The following is a 19,857-nucleotide window of genomic DNA, read 5'->3' as shown; positions in this document are numbered from 1 at the left end:
AAACCTCACAATTTTACAATGGCAAGTAGAAGCGGTCTTAGTTTGACACACATAGAACACTCACTTGGGCATTTTACAGATAAGAAGCAGCTGTAAACAGCAGCAGAGTTAGATAGTCACCCCAAATGTGTATACAAATCACAGTTTGAGAGATTAACTATCCTGAATTCCATCTTGCCAACTGGGCTGAAGCATTCAGGCAAAACAAATGCTTAAAATTTTCTGTTCCGCTGGAAAATGGTATCAAACCCGTATCAAGCTGTATATCATATCAGTCAGAATAGCATGTAACAATGTTTCATGGCCAAGTGCTGCCAGTTGTTTGTGGCAGCATCTGTCTGAGGGATCTCTGTGCACTTACACTTAACTCATCTGTCTTCTTCTTCTCTCTTTTCCTTCTGTAATCTCCCTTTCACCACATCATTTTCCCACTTCTCTATCTGTCGCCAACCTTTCCCCCCCTATCTATCTGTCTGCTCTTTTCTCTCCATCTTCTCTCTTCCTTTTCTGCCTCTCTTTCTGTGTTTCTCCTCAGGATCCTGTCTGGGCAGGCCGTGGGGTGTGTCTGCTCCTCAGCCTCCTCCTCATCCCGAGCTGGGCAGCACGGAGCTGACAGTGCTCAATTTGCTCCGCGACCGGCGCGACAGCAGCGGCAGCGCCACCAGCTCTGCCTACCTGAGCAGCAGCCGGCGCTCCTCGGGCATCTCACCCTGCTTCTCCAGCCGACGCTCCAGCCAGGCTTCCCAGAGCGAGGGTGTGGCATCAGCCGCCCACCACCGCCGCCTCCATAACCTTAGCTCCACCGACTCTTACGACCCCATCTCCACCGACGCCTCCCGACGCTCCAGCGAGGCCAGCCAGTGTGGAGGTGGGGGAGGAGGAGGGGGTGGAGGGGTACTCTCAGGTGGGGGCTGGGGAGGTGTAGGGGGAGGAGGCATGGGAGGAGGGGGAGGGTCACGGGGGATGCTCAATCTCACCCCAGCCCAGCACTACCACCTGAAAGCCAAGTATGCAGCGGCGACTGGCGGCCCACCCCCAACGCCTCTACCCAACATGGAGCGCATGAGCTTGAAGACTCGCATGGCCATGATGGATGACGGTCACAGTGGTGGTAACCACTCGCTGCCCCCTGTGGTCAGGCCGCGCCGCTGCAGTGACGGCACCAACGGGTACACCAACGGGTACGCCAATGGGTATATGGGACATGCAGGTTACCGGAGGAGGGTCTTCTATCCTGGCGAGGGTCCAGGGAGTTGCGATCGGAGGGCCAGTGACCCAGTGCGGACGCAGGCTCCTGATACTTTCGGCCTGCCTCAAGTGCAACGCTTCAACAGCCTTAACAACCTCCACCCTCTTCCGCCTCTGTCTGGGATGCAGCACCCTACAGCTGAAAGCCGCAGCTTTAGCCTGCAGAACTATACGCGCTCAGAGGGCAACTTGCAGAGAGGCCTGCAGCACTCACCCTGCACCCCCAGCATCACAGAACACTCAGCCTTAGAAGCCCTGGCCATGGAGGAGGAGGGGGAGGCCGGCCTGTTGCTGGGGGATGAGGACATGCTACCAGATGACCTGGTACAGTACCTCCGCTCCCAGGCCCAGGCAGACGGAGGCTTCCACGTCGAGGACCAAACAGCTGGCAGCCAAAGGGACATCTCCCACCCGTCTTTAGGGGAGATGGAGCAGATCCAGGGCTCAGGGTTGAACCTGACCTTCCCTGGGCCGCACAGCCTCCAGCAGCAGGTAGCAGAGAGAGAGAGCCCCAGTAAGCTGCCCATCCAGTGGAATGAGGTCAGCTCTGGGAGTGCCGAGCGATCTCCTCAGAGGGAGCACAACCACCAGAGGCAGTGTGGGAGGTGGCAGGGGTCCGAACATGGAGCCGCATCTGCTCCCTTTGGCAGGTTTGGGAACATGGTGGTGCAGCAGCAAGGGCGGTTGACCCGTGACTTCCAGAACAGTTGTGCCCAGGCTAACCAGTCCCAGGCCGCTTGCAGAGTCAACCCAGGGGTGAAGCTAGAGACATCCACTAACTCCTGCATGGAGATGAGAGGGAACGGTCACAACCCCACAAACACCTTTGGCAGGCCTGACTTCTCACAGATCACCATTGGGCCTCTTCCCCAGGGCTACAGACAGCAGGCCTCCAATGGACCTCAGAGTCAGAGCCACTTCCAGCAGAACCACAACAGCAGCACCTCGTGCCAGATCGGGAGCAACCTACTCCTGAGCAGGGCCTCCATGGACAGCCTCTCCAGCCTCCCCAGCCTCTCCCAGGGTCCCGTTATTCATCACAATCCCCAGGCTCCTGCCCCTCGCCCGCCGGTCGGCAGCAGCTACAGGAACCCGGCCAGGACCCAGCAGTACCTCAATCCAGAGAACACCAATGGCATCCAGGCCAGCCTCAACCAGCAGCAGCAGCAATTGCAGAGGAATGGGACCCACTGTTCCCTGGCTCACCAGGTGTCTGGGCTGAAACTGGAGGCCCCGGACCATGGCTACTTAGAACAGGGCTTCAGTGACCCGCTCTGCTTCGAGCCAGTGGATCCCAAGGCGTCCTCCTTCCCTGTCCTGGAGGACCAGTGCTTGCTGGACTCCATGGCTGAGTCTGTGGGACAAGGCGGAGGCGGAGGCGGTGGCAGCGGGGACTCGGCCGCCCTCCTGTCTCCCGGTGCAGACCAGGTGACCAGCACAGTGGACAGCAGTGTGCCTGGTGTACTGGACGAGGTGGTAAGTCTGGACTTTGGTGCCATGCTGGAGGATGGGTACGACCAGGGTAGTCTGGTATCAGGGGTGTTAAGTCCCTCCATCTTCCAGGGTCTGTCCAGGACCTCGTCTCGGCTCACCACCCCTCGAGCATCCACTACCTTCCACAGCGTGGCGCCCGGCCTCAACAACATGGCCATCGGAGACATGAGCTCCCTCCTCACCACCCTTGCTGAGGAGAGCAAGTTCCTGGCTATCATGCAATAGCTGCTCTCTCTCTGCTCTCTCCTCCCTTGGGAAAAATGAAAAAGGAAGAGAAAAACTCTGGTGTATGTGAAGAACTCATGAAAAAAAGAGGATAAAAATGGTAACACTTAGAAAAAAGTGGCAATTATGAGAGGTTTATTATGTACGTAAAACAAATTGTTCTGGAAGAGATAGTTGCCAAACAGATTTATTTTGTAAAATTGTCATCCCACACAGAAAAGGGATGTGTCAAAAATATGTATAGATAAATAGTTATATTCCTTTTCTGGAATGAAGGCTATTTTTGGAAGCCCTTCTCTTTGTATTACTATGTGATGGTGAGCAAAATCTCACTTCTTTGAAACAGTATTCTGTGTATTGTCACTGTTTTTTGCTGTACACACTGTTGGTATAAATGCATGTATTCAAGGTTAAACATAAACACTGTCTTTATAAGTACATAGACTAGCCCATGTGCCAAGTATCTATCGTTTCGATCCCATAGGTACAAAGCCTCTAATTCCATTCTCGTTCCAGCAGGTCAGAAATGGGTCATTTAACTTAAGAGGCCCCGATGGTAACTTTATATATCATAGTTTTTGATAAGTGGTATATTTACATCTATTGTCATTTTGTTTGTATGTTACTTTTGCGAATCTGTAAATCTTAATGTTTCAGTGCTTCTACCAAGTCTTACCAAGTGGTGTTTTTGTCAAGAGTATCACAGTATGGTATTGAGTCCAAAATAAAAGGACAACACATCAAAGTCTTAGAATTCACAAGCACCATAAATAGTCTTCTAGTTGATATCTAAATGGCTTGATTTAGTTAGTCTGGTAAGGTACTCACGGGTGTATATAACAACGTGTTTTTATATTCTGTTAGTGATAATCTGATTTTTGACGTTGGGTTGCACGGTTGTTCGGAGCTGATGTGAAAATGGACATTTTTTTCTTGATGATAAAGGGTCCCATTTGGTGCTTTATGTATGCTTATACAAATAGATATTTCAGTGCTTCATGTTTTTAATCTGTCTTACTGACCAACAGTGGTCCACAGCACATGAATTTCCCTCTCATGATGGTAAATGCTATAAAATGATGTGTTTTGTTTTATAGGAAATCATCCATGTCATTTTCTCCAAAGCTCTTTAATTCAGAATGTGTACTGCCATCAAGTATTGCAGTGACTTTGTCAACAGTGTTAGTATTGCCTTGCAGTCTTACGTGACTGCGCACAGAATATTGAGTAGTTTACCTAGTATTCAGCGTCAAAGCAATGAGGTACAAATTGTTTTATTGTTTTTGGTACTTTTGTCATTTTTGTAGCTGTGCATTGATGGTGGTTTTTTTTGTTGTTGAAAGAAGTAGTAATCATTTCCTTTGAAAGGAGGGAATTACATTGAGGTATGTGCCTTATATCTGCCTGTCGGAAAAAAGAGAAAGATCACTGCCAATCTTCCATTGTGAATGATGAAAAAAATAAAAAGAATAAACATGTTAAGTGTCTTGTGAGACCTGGAAAAGAAAAATGACAGAACATTTATATAAGCAAAGTCTGAATATCAGAAAAGTCAAGATTTGCGAAACGCATTCAACTTTTCTTTGATTTTGTTTTTTAGTTTTCACATTTATTGTCCTCTTTTATATATAAATGTGTAAATACATTACTCTTTCTGTAGATTTAGCGGAGATATGAGGAGGATCCTTGGGCCAATAAAGAACTGACTTTGAAAGCAGGGATTCCCGGCCCTGGGTGGAGGCCAGGCAGATCTGGCTCAGAGGGGAGCGTGGAGTGCCCAGCACTGCCCCTCTGCCAGAAGAGCCACTTTGCTCTTTTATAACTGACTACAAATGTTTGTATGGTTTTAATAAAAACGGAAATTATATTTTAAGTCTCCTTTCTTGCTTGTGTGCTGGTTTTAATAATATATGGAAATGTTATTGGTTTGAATTAAGTGCTTGTTTTTGTGGAGTCACCAAACCAAGACAGACTATAAAGACAGAATGAACTGCTAGCATTATCGTTTACACAGAAACATTATGTTTAATAAAATGGGATTGAAAATGGGACAAAATATGATCATACCATATCCAATGGAGCTAGGTTATGAGTTTTAAGTCAAAACTGAGCCAAAATAGTAAATAAATGTGCAGTGTCTGGTGTTATCTTAGCTTTTTGGGTGAGAATATATTCCATTCCTCTCATTAAAAATGGAAATACAGATTATTAGACAAGCAGCTGAGTTTCCAGAGCAGTCACCTTCAACTTCGACACCGTCATTCATGGAGAATAGCTAGTGCTTTTGTTGCCCTCTTCTGATCATTACAAGAAATTGCAATTATGTTGTAAGATGGTTTCATGCACTTCATCCTCATGAAACGCATGATTATCATTTACTTATTTGGTTACAGACTGAGATTGAAAGCAGTCATGCCCTGATCCCTGTCTGCCATGAGATCAAAGCCAGTAGGTGTTAGTATCACTAGTCTCCCTGCATTACTCATTCTCATTGACCTCTTTACCAGTGGTTATTCCACTATAGCCCACATTTTTACAGACCCTTTAGCCTGACAGCCCATCAGCTCACATCAGAAGCCTTTTCAGTGCTGTCGATGCAAGCAGAGGCAGATCTTACATCATTTCCCCCTTTCCCAGACAGAGAGAAAATGGGAATCTTTTCTAAGCGAGTCTCTATTATGCTTTTTAGAAGCTCAACACAAGTGCAATCACATGGCGGAAATGAAGGGTACAGTTAGAAGAATTTCCACTGCAGAGGGAGCATGAGAGCCATAAATTGTTCCAACTGGACACAAGATAGGCCGTTTTTACCTTTGATGCTCCGAGGCTGCAGACGTCTCAGTCGAAAACAGTTTCTTCAAAGGAATATCCCACCTTTCTCACACTCCCTCGCCGTCTTCAGACTACACTCATCGGAGTACGAGGGTATCATCCAGGGGGCTGTCAAAAGCCCTTTTTGGACAGCTAACATTCAGCTGTGAAATTTGTACAGATTCCATGACTGTTTCTCTACATATCTAATGCTCTTCACAATTAAGTGTGAATACATTGCTATTGACAAGTAAGTACGCATCCATTATGCCAACAATGAAGAAATGGAGTGGGATTTTGGTATAGAATATGAAACATTTTATTACTAAAAGTTGTGTTACACTGAAGGTGCTCTTTCAGCAGCGTTTTCACAACAATTCTTTATTGAAATCACAAGATTTTTTTTACCACTTAATGGAAAAAACAAACGACTCATACATGAAACGATGATAACAATGGACTATATACAACGATGAGAAAGGAGGGTTACAGGTGTGGCTTCAACAGGCCAGCATTGTTTGGTGTTTAACAAACTAGGCTCATACAGGAGGCACTTAAATCTGAGAGCCTTAAGAGCCAGGACCTAGCCAGAGTGCTGGAGGGAGAGAAAGCTAGAAAAACATGGAACCGTCCAGCAACAGAAAACAATGACTACCTGCTTTGAAATGGATAAATTCTATTGTTCAGGGAGGGAGTACATAATATGCATCTATTCCTTCATCTCAGGCCTGATGCCTGGGAATTGGCCAGGGATGGTGGGGGGGGGTGGGGGGGGTGCCGTCACATGTGGGACACTGATGCACATACAGAGCATTTACACAGGCCTGCACCACAGAAATCTAGAGCACAAAGGGTGCACATTCAAAAGCATGCATCGCCCCACAATGAGCAATGTGATCATTAAAAAAAAAAAAAAAAAGGATGTGCCAGTATCTGACATCTGCAACTACGACGAAACTCAACTGGCTGATGCTCAAGATTGTTAATAATGCAATAGACATATTTACAGGAATTATATCTTTTTTTTAACATCAGTCACTTCAATGCCAGTTAAATAGAAAAAGTCCATAACTGCATCGCCGGGTATGGGGACAAGTTTACAACGATAATCACAAAAATCAATGTTTCCAAGAATGGCTACTATTTCAATGATCTATTTACAATAAAACAAGAGTATGTATCCATAAACAAAATTAGGTTGAGGAAGAACAAAAATCCATGACATTCTGAATCGAAGTCTGTGTGTTGGCTGCCTCACTGCAGAGTTCATGTCAGAGCTAGTCTGGCGGTGGGTTTCGAGTCTGCGAGTCTGGGAGTGCGTGGCGTTCTGTGGGTCAGATCTTCTCCTGGATAAAGGGGTGCTGCAGAGCCTGGTTGATGCTGATGCGTTTGGCTGGGTCCAGCATCAGGGTGCCATCTATCAGGTCTTTGAGCTGCATCACCTTCTTCCTCTGGTCCTCAGGCAGTCGCTGGCCTCCCACCATATCTGTCAGCAGGTCCTTGGTGGGGTTGATGGTGCTCATCACCGTCACCTTCTCCTGATGTGAGCAGAGGACCAGAGGATTGAAAGAAGAGACTTTAGTCAAAGTGGATACTATAAGCACAACAATAATAACAACGATACATTTTCAGTATCTGACATATTTATGTTCCAACTATTTTCAATACATTTTTTATGCTCGTTATTGCAAATTCTGGGACATGTTAACAACTCTGAGCAGGCGGAAGTTTAACGTGAAAAGTGAGAAGGAACAACGTACCCTTTCTGTCACTTTGTCCACTTCAATGTACAGGAAGTTCAAATTCTGATCGAAGTGCTGGTCTTTGAACAAGCCTTTACGGATCATCTGAGAAAAGAAAAACACAACATTGCATCATCTGTAACTTCTTCAACACTGCATCGAACAACAATCCTTTACACTGCGTCTAAGAAAGAGATAAAAAATATATATATCTGACGGAAGCTCTGAGATTCCATGATGCAATTCTACCTTGTTGGGCATCTTCCCCTTGAGGTCCATGGCCAGTTTGATCATGTGGTTGTTGGAAGATCCGGGGAACAAGATCTTGCCAGTGTAAAGCTCATATAAAGTGCAGCCGACAGACCACATGTCAATACCATAATCATATGGCTTTCCTATGACTGAGACAGAAAGAAACATATAAGTGATTAGTATGATCTCATGAGATGAATAAGATCCAATTATGAAAGCAATGGTAAAACTACAGATGTACATAAATAACCGAACTTACTGATTTCTGGAGCTCTGTAGAACCTGCTGACCAGGTACGGTGTGATGTCGTTGTCAGCCACATGCGATGCAGAACCAAAGTCACACAACTTCAGGATGGTCTTTGACTCGTTCACCTTGTGAGGAAAGACAAGATTAGTAAGCACAAGACTGCTCCATCTCCTTTTAATTCTGGCATCTATCTTGATTCTTAGAGCGAGCATTTACATCCTACCAGGATATTGTCTGGCTTGATGTCAGCATGGAGGATGTTGCATCGTTTGAGCAGCTTGAGGGCGAGGAAGAGCTGCTGACTGTAGGAGCGCACCGCTTTGATGTGGAGGCCCACATCTTTACCATACTTCTTCAGCACCTCTCGCAGATTCATACTGTGGGTGGGAATGCAACAAGTAATTAACAGGTTAGATAAATGCTATAGATAACATTAAGAGTACACGTCTCAGGAAAGGATGAAATGAGCAGTGTCCCCTCTCACAGTACCTGAGGGGCTCAAACACCAGACACAGATGCTGCTTGTGGTAGAAGTGCCTGAAGAGACGAAGGCAGTGGAACTTGTCATCCGGGTCGGCATCGTTCAGCTTCTTGAGGAACTCCAGCTCTTTCAAACCAGTCTTCTGCCTATAGACCACAAAAGAAAGAGTCCTTATCTCCACATATCAAATTAAAGCTTCGTTTAGATCCGTTCTCAATTATTTTATTTTGAAGGGCCAATGCTAGTTTGGATATGAGAGAGTTTACATTCATATAAAAAAAAGGTTTTTAATATATAAATATACAGTATGTATGACTCACATGAGCTCGTTGTTTCGGATGATCTTGACTGCCACCTCCTGGCCGGCCCTGGCAGTGTCCCTGGCTCTGATCACATTGCTGAACACTCCCTGGCCCGTGTAGCCATACACATCGTAGCGCTTGTCCAGTGTCTCACCAATGTTCACCCCTGTATAACCACAGACATACACACAGTTGATGGCAGGAAGGTTGTTACCCCAGTCTAAAAAATATTCCAAGTGTGTGTAATGAATGTACTTCAATTGCAACCACCATATGGCATGAGCCTTGACTGGAGATACTGTGCAAAAGTTGTATGTTGTATGTATGTATGATAGTAAGTAAGGACTCATGGGTGTTTCCCTGACACTGGCAGAGTCCTAGTAAGAGTCTTGCCTAGGTATGATGCCTAAATCTTAGGATTAGGAAGGGAACACTTACGGTAGTAACCCTCAGCATCAGTCCAGTTGTCCCTGAGGTTAGGGTTCTCCTTGAAGTCCTTCCCTACACCTGCCGCTCTCATCCTGGCACTCTGCAGAAACATCACAAAAATGAGGTCAGTGGCTCATACAACAGACAGTTCCTTGGATTCTCAATTACAGTGTCTCCTATTCTTATGTGATGGCATACCAAAATTTCAGATGGGGCCAGTGCAAATTGTCTATTGAAAGACAGAGGAACATTAAAAGAGGTTTTTGCATTGCTCAAAAATAGTCCTTTCCACTGCTTGACTCCTTTCCACTACCACCACTATGAGTAACCTAAGAACGTGTGGTAAAACACAATACTCTATTTGTAGCCCCGCGACAGCAGGGGCTCTATGGATGGTATTGTCGGCTGTTCGTTCGGTCGCTCTGTTCACCACTTGATGGGTCCCGTGGGTGAAAGTGTGCCGCAGGGAGTTTAGACTGCTGACTCTCAATCGGGAGACCCGAGTTCGATTCCCGGCAGGACCGAAAATAGAATGTCGCGGGGCTCTTAGACTCTTATGGTGCGTTCAGACCACGGGCTACAAAGCAACATGAAGAACACGCTCTGATGACGCAGTGAAGCATGAACAAATCAAGGTAGTGTAGGGAAGTTATATTTACGTTATTGTTTACTTGATGAATTAGAAGAATGAGTATTTGCCAAATAAAATAAAAAAATGAGACAAATGCAATGCTATAACAGTCAGACATTATCAGTTGGTGCACCCAGCCTGACGACGACAGGAACTGTCAGCGACCACCCGGGCAACACTTTCCTGCTCCGTTGGCAACAATGCAGCTTGGTGCGCCAGACCGTTCTGTAGCTTTTGTAGCCCGTAGTCTGACCGCACCTTAAAGGAGTTCCGTAGCACCGAAAATAGGCCCCGGCGTAATGAAGAATTTGTTCTCATTTACAACATTCTCTCATTCTCAACTACAATAATCTGACTTTTTGTGGCAACAGTTAGCGATTTTTAAAATTGAAACTATGTCTTTGTGAGCTGTATTTAGTTGTATTTGTAGAGTTGTATTTGGTTTTTAGCTTACAATTGGAGCCAATGACTTCCAGTTTGAAGGCTAAAAAGGGAACGTGGGAAGTCTGAAAGTAATGGGAGTAGAGCAAACGCATTGTTGATTTTGTTATTTTCATAGGATTTGTTGACGATAAGAAATGTATTTAAAAACACCAGCCGTATCCTTTAAGTCTTATTAAAAAGGAGTTGGGAGAGGTCTAGTTGTTAAATAATTTCATCATTAGCTGTAGTTGGTTAGATAAAAACTTCTTGCATAGTATTTAAAATAGGCCCATTTCTATTGAAAATAAAAAAGGCTTGATCAATTTTATACATCTTAAAAATATATTAAAACTATATTGCCGTTCAATAAATTGGAGGCTACCATAAGCTAGCATGCCCATTTTTCTTTTAAAGATTATTTTTTGCCAATTTTTGCCGTTATTAGAAAGATGAAAGTGGAGACAGACAGGAAAGACACACAAATTCCATGCGACAAAAGTCTTGGGTCAGATTCGAACCCAGGACGTCGCTTTACTTGGTATGGGCCCAATTTTATAAGACGCAAGTAAAGACAACTGTATCAACCAGGGCCAGTCCCTTCATCAGTTTCCAAAGATGCCTTCAGGGCTAAGCCGTTTGAATACATCCCCAATGTAGGGAGTGCACAACTTGAAAGTAAATCAAAAAGAAGAGTAACAGTGAGAATAAAGTTGGTGTTTACTCCATGACTTACATCAAAGTCCGCTGCAAACATGTCATCTGACTCTGTAAACATATCAGGGGCTGAGGGCTTCTTTGGGTTGGCTCCTGCAAGAAAGAAGAAGGAAACACCACAGGGTGAGTTTCTAGTCGTCTGCCGTGTTGTAAAACAGAAGATATGGAACATGTGTTTGATTCACATACTCTGCAGAGATCAAAACATGCTTCAGGTGGCAGAGACACCCAGGCTTTGGATTACAAGCCAGCAACTGAATGAACACATAACAGAAAGAAACAAAATTAAAATCCCTGCCTATCTTGCACCACACAAGTCTGCAGCTGTCACACGAACCAAGCTGCTGCTTACCAACATCAGTTTTCTCCCAAGCCCCATGAGAGACAACAGTTGCAAACTTCAGAGAAGAGAGAGATTTTATTTTATCTGATGTGAGTGCCAGTACGCCCTATGAGTGATGGGCTCCTTGAGGAGGGTAAGGTAGCATTCGGCCAGGCTATACATTTATATCGCTACAGTCGGCTGCTGCTATTAGTTCAGGTGAAATAGGCCTGAAATATGCCAAATCGTTCAAATTTGCATAATATTCACAGGCCCCCCACAAATAGTTATCCTACATCCTAATACATATCACAACTGCTTAATTCATTGCATGTGCAGACTTACTGTTTACAATTCGACACAAACCCGGCCTGTCACCACCACAAACCTAGCCTAACCTAATTTATTAACCTAACAAGCATGGTTCATTCAGTTGGCCTTGTATGCCCACAGACATGAGAATCGTGACCAGGACATTACCGTCTTTCTCCTGGGCGATGAGGTTGTGCTTGGCTTTGATATTGGCCTCAAAAGTGTTGAGGTTCTCGCGCTCGTACTCCTTGACATCTGCGGCTACTCGCTCCAAGATGTCGTCGGGTGAGGGCGAACGGCTGCGTGTGCTGCTCTGCGGGCTGCTGGGCTCCGACACCATGTTGCTGTCCTCATTCCCGATCTTGTATTTCTGCATGAGGGCAGGAATAATGTGACCATGAGAATACATGTTAAACGTAAAAAGTAATGAACATAAAGCCTAGGGCTGGGCGGTAAATTTACCAAAACAGACACTACAACTCTTTTACCGATCTAATTTTCCACATCGGTATGTTCAGTAAATGCATTCCTCCAGTGCAGTCCAGAGTGTGTGTTACTTAATTTAAAGCTCCTACCAGTTGAATGTGAAACTTCATTACGAACTGAACGCTTGAGTCCCATACAGCAAAGCTCCACTGGGCATGCTCCGCTTGTTACCTGTTCCACCGACGATGCTGCTGTATAATTTGGCCATGACTGAAAATGGCTTTGCTGCCGATTTGTTCAACGACAAAAACTTTTAACGATTTTGTCATTTTTTGTGATCAATCAGTAAGCTTACTTTTTATTGTAAATGCACACATATATAGGCCTACTGCAAAATGAAAACATACAAATCGCCCAGCCTTATTACAGCCATGTATTTGTTTCTGAAATGCTAGACCACTATATTAAGAACATCAAGATTGCAGTGTTTGAACAGATATTTAATAAATAATCAGTTTATCTTCAATGCTGATACTGATGTGAAAGGACAAATACAAAAACAGCACATCTGAATCAACATAGGTGTGAACAGACCTGGACAATGGCCAGGCGTTGCTGGCGGCGCTGTTCGATGAGAGCCTCTTCATCTACCTCCTCACCATCAAAGTCCTCCAACCTGCACACACACACACACACACACAAGGCCTTAGGAAATATGGCAAAACCTCAGTTTCCTGTTAGATGTTAGTCTAATTTTGCATAGACCCTACATGTGCCCCAATGCCTAGATTAAGGTTTGATATAAGCAATTAGTTCACTGCACAGTAGACCCATTATTTTAATACAGTTGTTATATACATATCAAAGGCAGTTGAAAATGATGAGTGTTCTATTGGTATTTATATTGACCTACAGAAGGCTTTTGATACTATAGATCACAGCCAATTATTGAGAAAATTGGAGAAGTATGGGATAAGAGGTATAGCTTACTCTTGGCTGAAAAGCTACTTGGAAAATAGACAGCAATGTGTGCAAATTAATGACAGTGTCAGGATTTAGGAAGGTCACCTGTGGAGTACCCCAGGGATCGGTGATTGGTCCAAAACCTTTTATACTTTATATTAATGATATTTGCAATGTTACTGAATTGTTAAAATTTGTCATTTTTGCAGACGATACAAATTTATTTTGCTCTGGGAAAAATTTAAAGGAACTTTTGTATGCTACTGAAAGGGAGCTGAAAATTCTCAAAACTTGGCTTGATATTAATAAATTGTCTCTCAATATTAAGAAAACTAAATTTATGGTTTTTGGAAATCGAAAAGAAATTGATGGGGATATTGAATTAAAAATTTGTGATGTTGAAATTGAAAGAGTTTTTGAGACAAAATTCCTAGAGGTTGTGATTGATCATAAATTAACATGGAAACAACATATTGACTATATTAAAGGGAAAATTTCAAAGTCAATAGCAATCCTATATAAATCTAGGGATATATTAAATCATAAGGCCTTGTATGTAATTTACTGCTCACTTATACTTCCTTACATATCTTACTGTGTGGAATTGTGGGGGTCGACCTTTAAAACGACTATAAATTCAATAGTCTTACTACAAAAACGAGCCATACGTATTATAAATAAGGCTGGTTACTATGACCACACTAATCCACTGTTTATAAAATGAAATTTAATGATTTGGTATATTATAAAATATTGCAAATAATGTTTAGAGTTAAAACAAAGTCACTCCCAGACTGTGTAGAAAGGTTTTTTTCAATGCAGGAGTGCCAATATGATTTGAGAGATGTTTGTAAGTTTACCGTACAAAAAAATAAAAAAGGGATTAAAAGGAGATGTATTTCTATTGTTGGGGTTAAATTATGGAATAATGCTAATATAAATTTAAGAATGTGTAACTCGCTTTTGGTTTTCAAAAGACTGGTTTATAAAGCTATTTTTGAGGGTTACAAGTGTGAATGATTTTTATTTTATTTTTATTTTTTATTTCTGGAGGGTAGCTTAAATTGATAAGAATGTAGGATAGGCATATATAAGCATTATGCTTCTGCCTGTGCCTTTTCAGTCACTACTTAATACATAGATTGTTGATTTTGTTTATACTGTCTACTTATTGTATATTAGATTGTATATTGTATATACTGTTTATACTTATTGTATTGTGTGTGATGACTGAATAAAATACTACTACTACTACATACAATATTTATATTAGATACCCATTGAGATGCATTATTTGTCCTGTGGGAAAACAAGGATCAGTATCTTCTTTTACTCACACTTCTTCCTCTGAGGACTCCTGGTCGACCTTCATGCCCTCTGAAAGGCTGCCCTTGAACTTGTCCTCGTCTCTGCTGCGCCTCCTTCTCCTCTCCCGATCCCGGGACATTGAGCGTCGGTACTGTCTGAGCCTACCATACCTGTCCCTCTCCCCAGACCTGCAGGGCATAGATGTCAGAGAGTTTATTAACTGGTAAAAACTCCAAGTTGACAATGTCTTTCCATAATACCAGTGGATACTGCTAGACGCAAGCAGGACCCAGAGAGGAATGTTAACGAAGGTCCCCCCCTCAAAAAGAAATTTGTGACAGGTACCTGACTAAAAATAAAAATGTCAAGGTTTTCCTTTGACAGAACATATTGCATTGGTGTAACTCATAGCAATATCCTCTGTGAGCAGTAGAGCCTAATGATAGTTCAGTGAGATGTGAGCTGCCCTCACCTGTGTCTCAGTGGAGACCTGCTCCGCCTGCGGGGGGAAGAGCGGGAGCGTCGTCGTGGTGACGGGGACCTCCGTCTTAGAGGTGAGCGACTCATTCTCCGGCGAGAGGCCGATCTGGGGCTGTTTTCCCGTGACCTGTCTCTGCCTGGCCCCATATCCGGCCGCAGGCGCTTCCTGCAGGGACATCAGAGACGAGACAGAGGCTGAATGAGACATTCTACAAGTCTGTTACATTTGAACACTCATATTAACACACAGTGAAATTCTAATCTACATTGCAGAACATTTAAATAATTAGTTGCAACGCCCAAATTGCCCACGCACCATACATATAACAAGGTGAATGCATATCGGCTCTGCAGGTGATGAAATCAATAAGAGGAAGTATGTGTATTTTCTATGAGAATATGAAAAAGACTTTTTCAATTAACAACGGCGCAAACGCACCGCAAAGGAATTTCTGCAAAAGCCAACAAAAAATGTGATCATTGTACAATGTGTGCAAGTGCTCTTTAAGGTGTGTATGGCTTTTAATTGCTGTCAGATTCAGACAACTTCTACAACTGTGTGAGAAGTTATGAAAAGTCACAACAACTCATTCACCAACCTCAGTGGTGACTCTTGCCTGTCAGCATCCCTCCTCCTGAGGTCTGGTGAGCGGCTGCGTGGCCTCCTGGGAGGAGACCTTGTTCTGGAGGGAGAATGGCTCTGCTTCGATGCCCTGTCTGAGGCACTGGCCGAGGGCTGGTGGGCATCTTTATGGCGAGGGGAAGCACTGCGTCTCCTCGGGGGGCTATGAGGCCCTCGTCGATGAGGAGAGCGGTTCTCCTTGCCGGATGACGCGTCCTTGGATGGGGACTTGGTCGGCCGTTTGTCCCGGTCAGCATCTGAGCGACTTGGCCGTTCCCGCCCAGGTGATCTGGACCTGCGGCTTGCTCTTTCCTGGTTTGGTCTGTCATCAGGCTGTGGAGAGGTACGTTTCTCAGACCGGCTACCTCTCTGCTCTGCTCTCCTGCTGGAAGGGGAGGGGGACTTCCTGGTTCTCTCTTTGGACCTATCAGCACTGTCTGAACGCTTTCTGTCTTTTGACCTGCTCCTGCCGCGGCCTCTGTCTTTAACAGTTGCATCTTTGCTGCTTTTGGTCATCTTATCCTGCTTAGACTCCTTGGCTGGCCTCTCCTTAGACTTACTCCGACTGTGACGCTTGGAGCTAGATTTACTGACCTCTGTTGAGTCCCGTCTGGATTTGCCACTTTTTCCTGCCCTGGGAGATATGGGTTTACCTGAGCTGCTCCTTTGGCGCTGCTCTCCATTTCTGACCCTAGCATCTCCATCTTCTTCCGATCCAGAGTTATAACCCTGAAGGATCAAGCCCATGCCTGACTGCACCTTGCCCTCCATCAACTGGCTGTCCAGCTCAGCTTTGATCATGGCTCTCTGTTTCTCTAAATCCTCCAGCAAGGCCCTGTCGTCCAGGCTGGGATTTCCAGAGGAGGGAGAAGATTCAGTCTTTCTGTGGCTGGAGGAGCCAAAGATGACAGCACCAGAGGGAGAGGAGCCCTCCTTGCGTTTGTGTTTCCTGTGTTTGTGTCGATGCTTGCGTTTGCGGTCCTTGTCCTCATCAGAGGCATGCTTGTGTTTTTTGTGCTTACTCCGGTGCTTGTGTTTCTTCCTCTTGTGTTTGCCTCCACTGCTATGATGTTTGGACCCCTCTTCTGTCTTCTCACCATTAGTTTCTGCCTCCTCCTACGGTGGTGACAACATAACAGTGTGACAGTCGATTCGGGCATCAGATCATGCCATGATATTAACGTTCTGAATAATATGATTTCATTCATTTTCTTCAATTTTACAGTTCTACTTTCCCCAAAACCTTCCACTTGCCCCCAAAATAAAAAAAAACTATTAAATATCTGTCTACTTTCCAAACTGTGACTTAGTGGAACAATTACTTTACTTTCTTGCATTATTTGTCTATGCCGTCATAAAAGTTTAACTTCAAGACAAATAGATTTCTTTCAAAACAGCTGTAAATTAAGGTAGCATACCCGGCCTAGTAGAAATTCTAGCCTAATCCTACATTATGTGCTTCAAAATCTATGGTTGTCTCAATATAGGCCTGTCTGCAGTAAGATTATTGGATCTGAAGAGAACTGCAGCTGACTAATAAATTACATATTGATATAGCTAGGTTTCAAGCCCTCACCTGAACACATCTTTAATCACAATCACAGAAAATGCCAAACCTATAGCACATTGAGTTAAAATACGATGAGGCAAATAAACTATTGTGCTTCAGCTTTGTTAGGACAACAAGTTCAGAATCATGACATCATTCCACTATCATCCACAATATGAAATATTGTGAAAAGATATGTAAGCCATACAGGTGCGCACCCTTACCTCTTCCTCCTCTTCTTCCTCAGACATATCTCCACTGTCTTCATTTCCACTTCTCTCATGGCTTTCCAAATCCTGCTTCCTGTGCAGGAAAAGACAAAATAGTCACTCAACAACTGTTTAGGCCTGAGCAGGCATTGGTGTACACAGATTGAGAATTGCATGCACCTTGCTCACTTAAACAGAAGAACAGCAAACTTAGCACCAGTACCCGGGAAACAGCATTCAGATCACTGCACGAATGAGTTAGCTAGATGTTAGGGGATAGATGCTTATGTAATGGGCTGAATTAAGCTAGCGCTTGGTTTAACACTAAGTAGTGTTAAGAATAACAACCTCGTCTTAATGTTGACGTTAGCTGGTTGCTGTTACTGAGGCATCATTTGCCAACTGTTACCTAGTTAACTTCGCTGGTAGCTTTTCCCTGCCTCGCTGAGCATGACCGCCAAGACGATTTACTCTCGTTAGCTAGGATTTGCTAACAGTAGCTAGCAAACTTAAGCTAGCAAGCTGAAACCGTTTCTTAGGTAACTTAGCTTCCGACTGTGCTAACTAATATTGTCAGGGAAATACTTACTACGGAATAATGATGTTTAACTATATGTGGGATGATACGTACACCTTATGGAATAAAACATGCAGCAATGAAGCTGAATTGCACTTTTGCATACTGTGTGCTTAAGGGAAACTAAATGCTAGGTAAGCTAGCGAACATTAGCTAGTTGGCTAAGAACGTTAGCTAGCTGACGTTGGGTAACCGAGCTAGCCCCGGCAACAATATGAAGCGTGCGAGTTTGTTAGCCTCCGCGATTCTAACTTACAGACTCGCTCCCGATTAGATTCGAATGGGAAATATGGCAACCCCTTATTAACACTAAAGTTTAATCTTAAGTTTAAAATGCCTTACACGTGTTCGTTGCCATTATTCATTCTTGTGGACGCGATATCCATCTCAACGTCGGCCATTTTCCTCAATTGAGGGGCCTTCTTCTTCTTTGAATATTTTGACTACACAAACGCAACCGCATCAAACGACTAGCCCGCTCCCTGCTGTATTGGCGGCGCACCGTACCCGGAGTTTGGACATTGAAATTCATAATTTGTCCACCAGGGTCTATGTTTGTCTCCTTAGTGAACACCGTTGGTATGTGCAACAAGAATGTTAGATGAATACATGGTTGGATTTTCTCCCAGTCTCCTCTCCCAGAGCATGGCAACATTATAAGGTCAGCTGCTCGTTTGGGAAATAATCTCCTCTACAGAGCAATGTAGCCTACTTATGGCATGAAGTTGAACAAGGAGTTTGAGCCTCAAGATCATTCATTGCTGGACTGAAAGTTTTCACAGTATTTGTTGCCAGTGAAATTTTTAATACTTGAAAGCACATGATTGAATGGAAAGCAAATACAATGCAGTTGTACTTCCTGATTTCTTAGGAATTTGTTTTGCATCATAAGGAGTTATGTTCCACATAACTCATTTAGCCTACACAGAAATCACATACAATTTTTCCACATTATCTACATAAAATCTGCCCATTCACGGCATGAGATATGATTGCTCCTGCCCATTTAGCTACCATGTAGCATAGGATCCTGAGATTAAACTTAACTGTTGCCTTAATGTGTTTGTTTGAGCTTCAGCACCAAAATGAGGTAGATGTTTCTTTGCAGTGCTAACAGCTCAGTATCCTTAAATTTACTCATCTTGAAAAAATCCCATTCATTGTCAGTGGAGCTGCTTCCGACAGTGTCTTTTATGGCGGCTGTTGGAGGGCCCCTCATGCACCGTGAAGAGAGCACATCCCCCCTGCGGTGCATGAGGGGCCCTCCAACAACCGCACACAAACACACACACACACACATACATACTTAACACCACACACACACACACACACACACACACACACACACACACACACACAGCCATCCCAAGCTCTTTCCTCCCTCTCAGAAGGCTTGCAGGATGATTTCACTTACAGACACTTTAACATTTCTCACCGTATGTACATGAAGTGCATTATTTCACAATGTGTGCAAAAACAAGACGGGGAAGAAAAGATGGAATCATTAGGCTAGCAAGTTACACCTCTGGCGTATGAGTGCGATAGCAATCTCAGCCCCACTCTATGATGCACTGTATGAGAAGAGGTTGGCATATTGACCAGAGCTGCTATGACTAACGCATACAAAGAACAAATCCATTATCAGATATGTGTATCCCTCTCAGGAAAGAAACCACAATATGCAACTGTTAACTGAAAAGAGTGAAAAATACCTAATACAGATTCTGAAATTAGTGTGTTGCTGCTTCATAAAACTTCTAAAACATTTTGCTGACAGATATTAGCTGCCTAGCAAAAAGTTGTGTGTGAACAGTAGTAGCGGTAGCTCAGTGAAATCATAGACATTCAAGGTTGCAAGAGCATTCAAGGGGGTTGTTATTGTCCGCACTTGGCAGTTTTATATGAAGCAGTAAATTGTGTTATTGTTAGGCACCTCTGATTGCGTATTCACAGTGGTGCCGAAAGCAACGGAGCCGTATAGATATAACACTATTAATGCTGACATCCTGGCAGATGGGACGAGTACTTTGGGCAGATGCCTATCCTCCGACTGTTATTACCTTGTGTTTTGGCGACATATTGCATGGT

General features: G+C 43.9%; 2 protein-coding genes across 4 annotated transcripts in view; one reads left to right on the top strand and one right to left on the bottom strand.

The window, feature by feature from the left end:
• The window catches only part of gli3 (GLI family zinc finger 3), a 97,575-nt gene extending 92,741 nt beyond the window's left edge, over positions 1 to 4,834 (top strand). For both annotated transcript variants that reach the window (XM_078291327.1, XM_078291326.1), the window contains exon 15: positions 536 to 4,834. In XM_078291327.1, the coding sequence (XP_078147453.1) occupies positions 536 to 2,967 (2,432 nt within the window). In that variant the 3' untranslated portion in view covers positions 2,968 to 4,834. The remainder of the gene's footprint in view (positions 1 to 535) is intronic.
• Positions 4,835 to 6,080: 1,246 nt separating this feature from the next.
• Positions 6,081 to 18,230, bottom strand: prpf4bb (pre-mRNA processing factor 4Bb). Of its 2 annotated transcripts, none has more exons than XM_071915038.2 (16): positions 18,112 to 18,230; positions 17,202 to 17,286; positions 15,412 to 16,550; positions 14,805 to 14,978; positions 14,362 to 14,520; positions 12,656 to 12,737; positions 11,804 to 12,005; positions 11,021 to 11,094; positions 9,243 to 9,333; positions 8,823 to 8,970; positions 8,511 to 8,648; positions 8,245 to 8,398; positions 8,032 to 8,146; positions 7,770 to 7,921; positions 7,539 to 7,625; positions 6,081 to 7,316 (listed from the first exon to the last, which is right to left on the bottom strand). In XM_071915038.2, the coding sequence occupies exons 1-16, from the start codon at positions 18,168 to 18,170 to the stop codon at positions 7,113 to 7,115; spliced, it is 3,063 nt and encodes a 1,020-aa protein (XP_071771139.1). In that variant the 5' UTR covers positions 18,171 to 18,230; the 3' UTR covers positions 6,081 to 7,112. The 2 variants fall into 2 exon arrangements, with proteins under 2 accessions (XP_071771139.1, XP_071771140.1); XM_071915039.2 differs by having other exon boundaries at positions 17,208 to 17,286.
• Between the last annotated feature and the right edge of the window lie 1,627 nt (positions 18,231 to 19,857).

The sequence above is a fragment of the Centroberyx gerrardi genome, chromosome 22 (assembly GCF_048128805.1).
Source record: "Centroberyx gerrardi isolate f3 chromosome 22, fCenGer3.hap1.cur.20231027, whole genome shotgun sequence".
NCBI lineage: Eukaryota > Metazoa > Chordata > Actinopteri > Beryciformes > Berycidae > Centroberyx > Centroberyx gerrardi.
This window is presented reverse-complemented; position numbering and strand designations above follow the sequence as displayed.

Excerpts from the sequence above, each read along its gene's own strand:
- prpf4bb (XM_071915038.2), bottom strand. The coding sequence starts at position 18,170 with ATGGCCGACGTTGAGATGGATATCGCGTCCACAAGAATGAATAATGGC. Across the intron at positions 17,287-18,111 it reads AATAATGGCAACGAACACGT|GAAGCAGGATTTGGAAAGCC; the intron begins GTAAGGCATTTT and ends TTTCCTGCACAG. Across the intron at positions 8,399-8,510 it reads CTGGTGTTTGAGCCCCTCAG|TATGAATCTGCGAGAGGTGC; the intron begins GTACTGTGAGAG and ends TCCCACCCACAG.